At 45.7% G+C, this 11817-nt stretch overlaps 1 protein-coding gene across 1 annotated transcript; it reads right to left on the bottom strand.

Moving 5' to 3' along the window:
- Positions 1 to 2889: 2889 nt before the first annotated feature.
- On the bottom strand, positions 2890 to 8564 carry LACBIDRAFT_230442 (uncharacterized protein; the record flags this gene model as incomplete). The annotated part of the gene is made up of 9 exons (XM_001875819.1): positions 2890 to 3003; positions 3061 to 3328; positions 3387 to 3648; positions 3714 to 3876; positions 3930 to 4053; positions 4161 to 4216; positions 4325 to 4429; positions 4485 to 4582; positions 8297 to 8564. 9 exons carry the CDS (start codon positions 8562 to 8564, stop codon positions 2890 to 2892), a joined length of 1458 nt encoding a protein of 485 aa, XP_001875854.1.
- Between the last annotated feature and the right edge of the window lie 3253 nt (positions 8565 to 11817).

Genomic DNA, 11817 nt, shown 5'->3' with positions numbered 1-11817 from the left:
CCCGGTATTATCTTGTCACCTCCTATCTATTATGCTAATTTACCATTTATCATTAGGATCCGCTGTAGCCATTGAATGGATTTTTTCTGGCAGTTGAGATACTATATCTCTCCGTCATGCTAGTCTCAAGCCAGAAACCATCTGGACCCTCATGTTGGTGAAGAGGAAGTTAATAATTTCACAAGAGAAGATTGCCGCTAAACTTCATCAGCCCCCAAAACTACCCATTTAATCTTCGTTCCTTAGTTTTATCATATACTGTAAATACAGCCATATAACCATAGTTCCTCCCATACTGTATCGTCTGGCTATTCAACTCTAACTTGTACGGTACGGATGAGTTGTGGAAGGGCCCATATGGAGCCCGTAAACTGTACAGCCGTACCTGTAATACATATGGTGTGAAGCCCTAACATTGATAAACCATGTTGTTGACAGGTATAGAAATCATTATGAAATTTGTAATGCCTTTGACAAGGCAACATAATTCACGAACTTTGTCCTCAGGCATAGCAGCAAGAGAATTGTGGTTGGCTGTGGTGGGAGGGATCATGACATCTCATTAGACAAATATGTAGGGCTACTTACATATAGGGACTGTCATGGATCGGCAAAAACCGGGTATTATCCGTGGCCATTGATACCCATTATCCATGGATCAGACCCATGGATATATATAGAAATCTGTGGATATCTGTGATCCATATGCTATATTTGGACGACTTTGGCAGGAGCAGCTCCAATGCGCCACTGCCCTTTGTAAGCCTGTGGAACTCATCAATCTGACTCCCTCTTAAAATAAAAACACCCTTTGATAAATTTGAACAAGAATTCATGGAAATATAATTACTTCTTCAGCTTTTCCTTTGTATTTTACTCTGATTTTATTATTCCACTATATATGCATTCATAGAATGGACTATGTTACATTTTTTTGACTTGAATGCTATACAGAGATTAATTTGGTCTTGAATAAATTAACAACATCTTTAACAGGTCAGAAAGAGAATGTGTATATGGCAGATCAGTGACAAACACACTTACCATACCCATCTGTGAGCATCAAAAATTCTTACAGTGGTTGGGGTACTTATGTGTATTTCATACAAAATATGATGTAAATATATAAAGTGCTTATACTTTATGAACCTTCCAAATCATGTATAACACTTGGGTAAGTAGTATGACTACACTAGCATTTATAATGGTATTTGATGCTCATCCAGTATGCATAAAGAGCAATAAAAAAATTTGAAATTAATTTGATTGTGGAAATGAAAATAAAAATTCTTTCTCCAAAAGAATTTGGGATGTTTTCAAACATCTGGGAATGGGAGGAGTCTGACAAAGTATGAATTTTGCTGATGACAGCTAGATAATATAATTTAGGATGACTATATTTAATTTGTCACTACTTTTAAGACTCACTTTATGTCTGAATCATGATGTTTGCTCTTCATGTGGATGCTGGTAATATTTTCATGGACTGAGGCTTGATCATATCATTTTCCACTGTTATTAAATAATGGGCTTCTACTAATATTCACATAGGATATTACAGTCAATTTTATTAGAATAAAAATCTCCCAAACGGGAGCTTTCCAACGCATATTTTTTCATGGAAAACGGTGAAGAACTCGTGAAGATATATGGAGGGCTGCTCTGAGCCACTATAGCCATGGATATATCCGTACCGTGGCTTATCCAATCCACGGGTGGGAAAATCCACAGATCGGATACGGATAATACCCGGGTGTATCCATGACAGTCCCTACTTACTAGAGGTTGACTTCGTCAACAAAACCTCGCTTCTGTATTGTAAATACATTAGTAAGAGTTCTTAGTACACCCTCAGCTTCACCCAGCGAAAAAACTTCCAAAATGTTTGAATTGAACTCGACCATTTTCCTTAACATAAACCTCATTTTTAATCTTATCCTTTTATTTTTTGTTTCTTCATGAGAACTCTGTTGGAGCATTGAAGTTGAATATCTAGGTTGTTGATGGAGGCCGCTGCTCGTCGTCCGGCCTTCGGCCGACTCCTCGCAGCGGCAACGAGCAGTGTTATCAACTGTAAGCATATAGTGAAGTCATATTATTTGCACCATGTTTGTGGAAGAGTGAGATGTTTGTTCCAATCTTGAACAATATGACCTCCAGCAAGTCCTATTATTTGCGCCATGTTTGCGGAAGAGTGACATGTTTGTTCCAATCTTGAACAATATGACCTCCAGAAAGTCCTATTATTTGCGCCATGTTTGCGGACGAGTGACATGTTCGGTTTGCTTAGAAATATGAAGCTGGGAGACCTAGCTAAAGCGAGGTGACATATGTGTAAACACAGAACTGCAGGATATGCTAGAACTTTTTTGTCTTGATATACTCTCAATTTCTAGGTTAGGTGACGGAAATGCACATCCATCATTATATGTATAAAACTAACCTACAGGGATCAGTTCCAAAAAATGAATGAATAAATACTATGATCTGAACAAAGGGCCACACCAAATTTATAAAGAAATTATGTAGTACAACTTTTTTGTCTTGATATACTCTCAATTTCTAGGTTAGGTGACGGAAAGTACTACATGATTTGTGGCCCTTCGTTCAGATCATATTTATTCATTCATTTTTTGGAACTAATCCCTGTAAGTTTGTTTTATACATATAATGATGGATGTGCATTTCCGTCACCTAACCTAGAAATTGAGAGTATATCAAGACAAAAAAGGTTCTAGCGTATCCCGCAGTTCTGAGTGCCTATATGTAGCCTTATATATTCGTCTAACAATGACTCTAACTCTCTCGTCGACAGGTTAGCGGCCAGACATAGTTACAGCACGAGATCCAATGTTTTTATGTGATGCATCAAGAGTAGGGTATAGTATTCTAATCGAGCAAATCTCGGCCGTTGTTTTTGAACTTTGCCAGCTCCTTTCGCCACGGTTCGTAGGTACTTCCATACTTCCTCAACAAACCGGCGAGTTCCGCCCTTTGCTCCTTCTACACATTTGAGATTCGTCAACACACAGTTTCTGCTTGAATGAAATTCAGACTCACAAGATGCCATGGTTGCTCTCCACCATACACGTCGGTAAACAACTCGCTTAGTTCAGCTCGTTTAAGCGTTTCCGCCCTCTTGAAGGCTTTCATGACGTCCTCTTTGAGACGAGCCTTCAGCTCGGTTTCGGCGTCCGCGTTCCACCATCCTTGAGATTCCATAAAAAGGCGGAATCGCATGATGGGGTTGTCGACCTTTTTCCGATCCTCGACCTCGGTGCGCGGTCGATAGGCAAACGAGTCGTCCGAAGTTGAATGATGGCTGACTCTGTATTTCCAATGTGTAGTGAAAAAGAGTTGCCCAGTTTTTTCAAAAAATTATTTACCGATAGCTCATAGCTTCCACCAAGACCGCACGGCCTTGTTCCAAGCACCTCTTTCGAGCTTCACGAATAGCGGCAAGAACGGCGAGAACGTCGTTTCCGTCTACTCTCACAGTATCGATTCCGTACCCCGGGCCTCGGCTTGCGATCCCATCTCCATTGTATTGCTCGGTGCTTGGCGTGCTGATCGCAAACCCATTATTGCGTGCTATAAATAACGTGGGCGAGGGTATTGTAGAAGCCAGCATGAGCCCAGCATGAAAATCTGTTAATATTTCAATTATTTATCAGGATGAAAAAAGAAGTTAACGGTAGTAGCACAATACTGACCTCCTTCTGACGCGGCGCCCTCTCCGAAATAACAAGCAGCGATTGATCGTGAACGGCGGTCTGGTGTGCGCTTCAGAGCATACCCCACACCGGCCGCCTGGGGTATTTGTGTGGCTAACGGCGATGAGATTGTGTGAAAGTGATGTTTAGGCGAGCCAAAATGCTGCGACGTTCTAAGATATTTTGCGAGGTATTTATAAGAAGAAAAAAACATACGACCGGCATTTGTCTTCCCTTCCCGGACCCATCTTCCTCGTTACCAAAACACTGGGCCATTACGTCGTCGATGGCAAACCCTCGCCAAAGCAGGACACCCATTTCCCTATACTGACCTAGGATTCTGAGTACAAAAATAGAAATGAACTGCGATCGCTCACCTAAAACTCTAAGTATTTTTTTAAAACATACTAAATCAGAAGTTTTCGGTCGTACTCTAAAATCACCTACTCATCGTCCATCTCAAGGGCTGCAGCGGAACCTATAATTGTCGCTTCTTCTCCATACTGGGATAATTCCATCATTTGAGGAGCGTTCATAACTCACGCCTCACTTACAGCGGTCATCTGAAGAATAAATGAGTAAGGGAATAGATGCAGAGGAATATAACACACGTAAAAAGATATCTTTCCCTGTCGTTGCACGTTGTAAAGCACTGTGTCGAGAGTAGGGAGCAGTTGCATGTTTTCGTATAACCGATGAGCAAAGGCTTTATCAATCTGTTCCAGATGCAACATTACAGCAGCCCAACCCATTTTGCGTAAAAAGATATACCTGCGGAAGTTCCGCGCCAGGTATAACATTTCCTCCACCATCGAGAACGCGGTATGTGGGGATCAGGGATGAACCACCAGTGACAGAATTGAAGAACTCTAGCTTTGATACTATGGGTGAGTTTGATTTGGGTAGAATGTGTTGTCTGCGAGAGACCGTAGTCGATAAAGAACGGGTATGAGCGACTCTGTGGGGAGCAGCGACGAACGTCCGGATCATGGTATTGGTAAGAGGAGAGATTGGTCGGTCACGTGGCTCATGTCGATCACAAATTGAACCATGTCCCGGACCGTGGTTTCCGGTTACCAAGATGTTCAAGATGACTACCAAATTGATACCATCGCTCAGAACAAGCTCAGGATGATCTCGATGATCTCTCAAATTCGTTCTCTGACTGTTCAGTTCATCCATTCAGCTTAATTCAGTCAAACCAAGATTTCACAGGGCTGTATATCACCAAGACGTAAGCCCTATTCGTATCTTTCTTTTTCTTTTCGTTCCTTATCCCTTCTTCGCCTTCACTCTGCGCCTGGCTCGCCAGCTTTGTGCAGCTTGGCCTGCACCTATTTTATATTTCTCTCTCTCGCTCTTGGAAATGTTTATCCACGCCTCACTAATTATATCCCTCTTTGGCACGCAGATCGTTTCCGCAACTCTCAAGTTCAACTCCACTGCACAGGCTCAGCAATGCGAGCCATTCACTATTAACTTTTCGGGCAGCGGTGATCTCACCCCTTTGCCACCTGCGACGCTGTCGATACTTCCTTTCAACTCCACAGCTATCCTCGTTCCCATCACAAACCCCGATCTCTCCCAAGGCATTGACTTGTCTTTTCTGCCCATTCCAGCTGGTTCCAACTTTCTAACATCTATCAACGATGATTCAGGCGAGAATCTTCTAAAGGTGTCTGATATCCTCAGGGTGCTTCCTTCGCCCACCGGCAATTCCTCGTGTATACCCAGTCCTTCCCGCAGAAAGTTCAGCTTGAATGCTACGACCGTATCACAATGCGAAGAAATGGTTATCAGGTACAATGCGTCCGCTGTTGCCCGTTCCCCAACGGTTCGATTCTACAATCCAACTGGGTCTTCGTCCGAGTTGAACCAAACCTCGGACGATCCTGTGCAAGGCATAGCGAAGTACCTTGTCAAGTTCGGTCGTGGAAAATCAGTCTTGTTTCTTCTTGACGATGGGGCTGATGTCCACGAGACTACGCCCTTGTTGACGAGTAAGTCTTCATATTCTGCGCATGTCGTTAGCTCTCAACTTCTTCTAGTTCTCGGAGATGCTTCCAGTCCCACGAGCTGTATGAAGTCTAACAAAACTACCACATCCGTTACCTCAGAAAGTGCTGTTTCTTCACCCATGACGTCCAAGTGAGATAAATTTTCTTCACATTTCCCAGACAGGCCTTACCCTGCTGCACAGAGCTGTTATTATCGGGGGTTCTGTAGGCGGAGGCGCTGTGGTCCTGATTGTCGTCGGCATGATTATTTTCATCCTGCGCGAGCGGAAGCGTCGACATCGAAAGTCTATCAATCTTGACTCATCCCGTTTGACAACAACGGCGAAGGACGAAAGGATATTACGCCCACCACCTTCTTTCACTGAGAACTTATCCCGAAGTGGGGTCGTCAGCAATCCTATCTACACGAAAGATGACTTTCTATCACCTACCAAGCCAACACATACCAGAGGTAGCTTGGCTTCTTGGAGTCAAGACATACCCGAAGATCAGCGTCTCTCAGCGAAGGACCATCCCCCTTTGAATCGTCATGAAGGAGAACGCCAGCTCGGGGAACGCGGATCGTTGCATTCCCTTGACATTGAAGGGTTGCTGAACCTTGCTACCTATCAATCAGACAATCCCATACGGCAAGTGTCAGATCTCGTTCCACTCGAACCAGCTTCCAATATCAGCCATCGACATTTGGGTGTTCCGTCTGACGTTCCGGTGGACCTCACCGCGTCTCGGGATTTTTCTTCGTTTTCCGACAATCCTTTCAACAACGAAGGCCCCGTCTCTCAGCCCCAATCTCAGTATTTTACTCCCATTTCGTCTCGCATGAGACCACTGCAGGCAGTACCCCCTGCCTTTCCGGAAAGGGCTTCAACCATTAGTAACTATAGTTCGGACTGGAATCGGGACTTGCGAGATAATAGACGCTGATGAGTGTTGTACTTATGATGACCTAACGCAGTAGCATGCTCGGTACAGTGAATTATTTAACTGTTCCACGATGAGAGGATCATGTCATTGGGACGCTAGCCTCTAGATGCTATTTTCTGGCGCGCAGTCCTTATCTGTAAAAGTGGACGGACAAATTCAATCCACAGGTATGCATATCAACCATGGTTCGTGGACGTAGTTCCTGCCTTGAAGTTCCATCATGAGTAGAGGGAATGTCGAGCACAAGAATTTGGAACACCTTTCTAGTGTTTTAGACACACATGTTCGGACTAAATTTCGAGTGGGAACTCACGACGACGCAGGTGAAATCTCCCGTTTTACGATGTGTTCTGGGGTAGTTTTCGGGCTTCCTCAGTTGCTTTCCTCCTCCCACCCATCATGAGGGAAACATAGTCTGCGCCACCCAGTACAGGACCATCCTGACGCTGATTTGGACGCTTTCCTTTCTCTTTCAAGGTTGCTCGTTTCTTCGCGGTTTGAGCATGACCTTGAGCTGACGTTGATGTTGGAGCGGTACCTCCGCTCGAAGACGATGCTATTTTTTTCTGTGCGTGGAGGAATGAGATTGGCTTTCAAAAGTAGAGGCGACAGTCTGCTATCTTACCACTCTCTTATGAAGTTTCGCACTTTTCCCCATCTGTGATTACAAGACTTCGACAGTCGAAGAGGTGTTCAGGACTAAATACAGTCGACGTTCTCACAATGATGCATGATGTCGGTCCCGTCTCCCAAAAATCTCATTTATTACCATAGTAATCTTACGATGGCAGTAAAACGCAGGGCACATTTATTGCCTTCTATCGATGTGGGCGGAATATGACATATCACGAAGCAGTACATTGGAATGGTGGCATCAAACGGGAAGTGTCATTATGCTACAGTCGTGATGTACACACTTTATGCAGAAATAGTGACTTCGACCTCGACACCAGGCTCCAAACTGATGCTCGTCTGTCCCAATGTTGAGTCGCTGGAAGCTATTTTTTTTTGAATAAATAAAAAAACGCACAATTTGCTTCACAATTTCACTGGAAGAGTGCAAGTCGATGAGGCGCTTGTGAACCTTGAGTTCGTAACGATCCCAGGTCTTAGAACCTTCACCACAAGGCTGGATTGTAAAAAAAAAGCGTTAGCAAGGTAGTGTATGTATGCGAAAGAGAACTAACAGTTTTACGGGTGGTGATTTTGAGAACCTTGGTAGGAAGACGAACGGGCCCCTTGACACGGAGCTGCTTGTCCTTTGCACGGTTGATCAAGTCAGTCGAGACTGGCGGGTGCATCAGTAAAGATTTAGTCAGATAGAAAGAAATGTCGCTGACACTTCTCCAAGTTCTTGACGTTGCTGCTGGTGAGGGTGATCCTGATTTTGTGGATTTTGGCTCCTGGAACGGGTGCACCTGTGGCATCGTATTCTTTTTCTCCTTTGGCGACGTAACTCATTTTGAATGCGTGAATGAGTCAGAAGGTGACTAGAAGGTGTTGGTTAAGGATCCTTTGCTTTATTATAGGCTGCTTTCACTTACCCAAAAGTTGTGTTGACAAGGTAGGATCTGAAAATTAAGGTTCAAGGATAATGCTTCATTACATAAGCAGGCACGTGGACGCGTGTTTCATTGTCACCTGCCAGCCCATTGAGCCACGCTTTCATTGAATTTCTTTGAGCTCGCTGTTCGCCCCGGCCAGCTCGAATCCCTTGGCGACTACTGCTTCCCATGATGAAGACTAGGAGAAAGTCGAAGGCTGTGACGGTGGACCACGATGATGAGGCTGGGCCATCCCACGATGACGCACACCCGTTCTCGGTATCCCTTCCAGACGACGTTGACCAGGAGGTTCTGTCGCAACTCTTCCCTAACGTCGATATTACTTCCCCTTCCCAAGATGCCATTATTTCGTTTTACCGTCTACTTCTTGCTCAGCACGCCGACCTCGACAATACGCAAAGAGAACTCGACGATACACGTGCCGAAGTTGAGAAGAAGGATATTGAACTCGACCAAGCCCTTCAGGATAAGGAGAGTGTTTCAAAGGAGTTCGAGGCTTCTTTGGAGGCTGCGAGTGACGAAATGAGGCAGATTAAACTGGAACGCGACCAACTATGTTTGTGCCGTTTCCTGACTCCCTTTCTCGTACTAAATTACTGGGACCAGTGGAAGCCAAGAATTCTTTACAAGTTCAGATAACTGAGTTATCAACGTCCAAGTCTTCATCGTCCGAAGAAGTCGAGAATCTAAAACATAGAGTGGACGACACGGAGCGCGAGAAGCGCGACTTGGTTGGAGTCATCAGCCGCTTGAAGCAAGAGACTGCACAACGAGAAGGTGAGTTATGGTTTCTATTTCTCTGTCCCGTTTCTTACAACTTCTCAGAGGAGATACACACTCTTCGCTCAAACCTCAAGGAGGCTCGTCAAGAACACCAGGCTTTAGAGGCTCAAGTTCGGGAGTTACGATCCACTGAGACATCCACCAAGGTTCCGTCTTGACTAACTTTTGGCCATCACCCCTCTCACAATGTTCTTAGTTCAAACTCGACTCCCTTACTCAACAACTCGAACTCTCGCAAGCAGAAGCTAACCGTACGAATGTTGAGCTCCTAGCGAAGACTGAAGACTTTGCCAAATACCGCAGGACCAACCACGTGGAAATGGCCAATCTTCAGTCATCCTTTGATTCTCTTACTCAAACCCACGCTTCCACCCAATCATCGCTGAAAGCATTACAATCGGCTCACACTGCGCAAACGCATCAACTAACGCAGGCATTAGCAAAGGTACAAGGCTTAACTGGACAGCTTGCTGAACAAGAAGCGAAGTATTCGATTGAAGCAAGTGGTCTTAGGCGTCTTGTAGGCATGATGGAAGAGAGGGAGAAGCAAGCGAAGGAAATTGTGGAGGGTATTGAGCGTGAATGGGCTAGTGTGGGAGAGCGGGCTGAACAAAGGGAAGCAGCGCTGAGGGCGGATGTAGAGCGTGAGGCGAAGAGACGAGATCAAGCGGAGGCCAGAGTTGAGCAACTGGAGAATCTTATGCAACGGATGGGACGTGGCGAGCTTCCTATGCCTGGAACGCCCATGAGGACGCCTGGGCCATCCGATTCCATAGCCGACGGTATGATGGGTCTTAGCCCCACTGTGGCAATGGCCAGCAAAGCTCAACGGACTGGAAAGACCTTCACTGAAGTTTATGCCGAGTATGTGCGGCTTCAGGAAGACTACGCTAAGAAAACCGCAGAATATGATCACATGGATCGCACTCTTTCAGCCGTTCTTGCTCAAATCGAAGAGCGGGTGCGTTGATGGTTTTTTTTTCCGTCTAAGTTGTTAAATTCACAAGGGTGTCACAGGCTCCAATCTTATCTCAACAACGCGCCGAGTACGAACGACTTCAATCCGAAGCTTCCCAACTTGCTTCCCAGCTATCCCAAGCTCTGGCAGAACGGGACGCGCAGGCGAACGCAGCGCAAGAGAATGCCCAGAAGTTGTCGAAGTCCACCTCCGAAAATGACTTGCTCCAGAAACAGCTCGGAGACTTGGGACGTCAAGTGCAATCTCTCCTTCGCGAAATTACTCGACGCAACGACCCCACAATACCGCCAGATGACGAGCTTGAAAATGTGGCTGCCGTACCTGCAGAGGACATCTCCTCACTCATCACTCATAATCTTGTCGCATTCAAGTCTATTACTGGAATCCAGGAACAAAACCAAAAACTCCTCAGGATCGTTAGGGAGTTGGGCGCGAAGATGGAGAGTGAGGAAAGGGACTACAGGGAAGCGATGGAGAGGGAGCAAGGCGAGGCTGTCCGTGAAGCTCATGAGGCAATGCAGGAACTTGCTGCTCAACTGGAGAGACAGAAGAAGAGCAGCGAAAGCGTGATACAGGCCTACATGAAGGAGAGGGATACTCTGAGGAGTATGGTTGCGAGAGCAGAGAAGGCTGGTGGTTCCGCAGAGCACGTTGTCGCAAACGGTATCGGCAATGGACCCGCTATTCAAAGCGATATCGCCAAAGAACTCGCTGAAGTGCAGGGTCAGTTTGACGCATACAGGATGGAGATGGGAGTTGACGCAGGTCGGCTACGGGAAGATCTCGTTGTGGCGCAGCGAGAGGTGAGCCAATTAGGGGCCGCACTTGCCAAAGCCAACGCGAAAATTGAGTATCTCTCTGGTAAGTCCAATCATTCGTATTGGTTTTCCTGAATAATATTTTTAATATTTTAACGCAAGACCGTCACCAAATGCATCAAGAACAATTCCAGCTACATGGCCGCGAACTGGATGATCTCACCAAGCGGAATCAACAACTCTTCGATCAATGGACTCGTGTTGACGTCGAATGCAGCCGTGTGACAGAGGACCTTCAGATATCCAACGGACGTGTCGAACAGTTGCGGAACGAGTGTGCCAATCTTCGAGCAGAGAAAAAGATTTGGGAGGTTCGTCAATTTCTGATGTGGGAGGACTGGCCTGCTGATCTCCTTAAACGATACAGAGTGTACAGGGGCGTCTCGTGGAGGAGAATAGGACACTTGCGATGGAGCGATCTCACCTTTCTGATCTCATGGGTAATGTCCAAAAAATGCATAACGACCTCGAACGATCCGGAGAAAACGACCGTCGACGTCTCGAAAACCAGCTCCAAATGCTCGAAGGCCAAACGTAAGCATTCCAGGACAATCTTTCGGAGCTCTTATCGCTGAACCCGCGCCCAGGCAAGATTTGCGTACACAACTTTCGCAGGAACGCGACGCCGTCCGGCAACTGTCCTTACAGAAAGATATTGAAGCGAAGGAACTTCAGAACCGCCTGGACAAGATGGTAGGTTCTCCCAAATGTGGCTGATATACAGTCTCCTTATTTCTTTTCCAGGTCTCAGAAGTTTCTAAAACTCGTGAAGCTTTGGTCGGTGCCGAAACCAGCAAGAAACATCTTGAACAGCGGGTTGAAGAACTCAACAAGCGACTTCAAGGAAACGAGGAAAAGCTTGCCGTTTACGAACGTCGAACAACTGCAGCCAGCGGACCCATACAAAGTCCTGATCATGCCCTCAGTCGCGAACAACAACTTGAGGCAGAAGTAGCAGAGCTCCGGTTTGTATTATTCGTTTTTTGGTCATCACTACTAAGCTGACGGACGCCGCTA

This window comes from Laccaria bicolor, genomic scaffold (assembly GCF_000143565.1).
Source record: "Laccaria bicolor S238N-H82 LACBIscaffold_3 genomic scaffold, whole genome shotgun sequence".
In the NCBI taxonomy this organism is placed as follows: domain Eukaryota; kingdom Fungi; phylum Basidiomycota; class Agaricomycetes; order Agaricales; family Hydnangiaceae; genus Laccaria; species Laccaria bicolor.
This window is presented reverse-complemented; position numbering and strand designations above follow the sequence as displayed.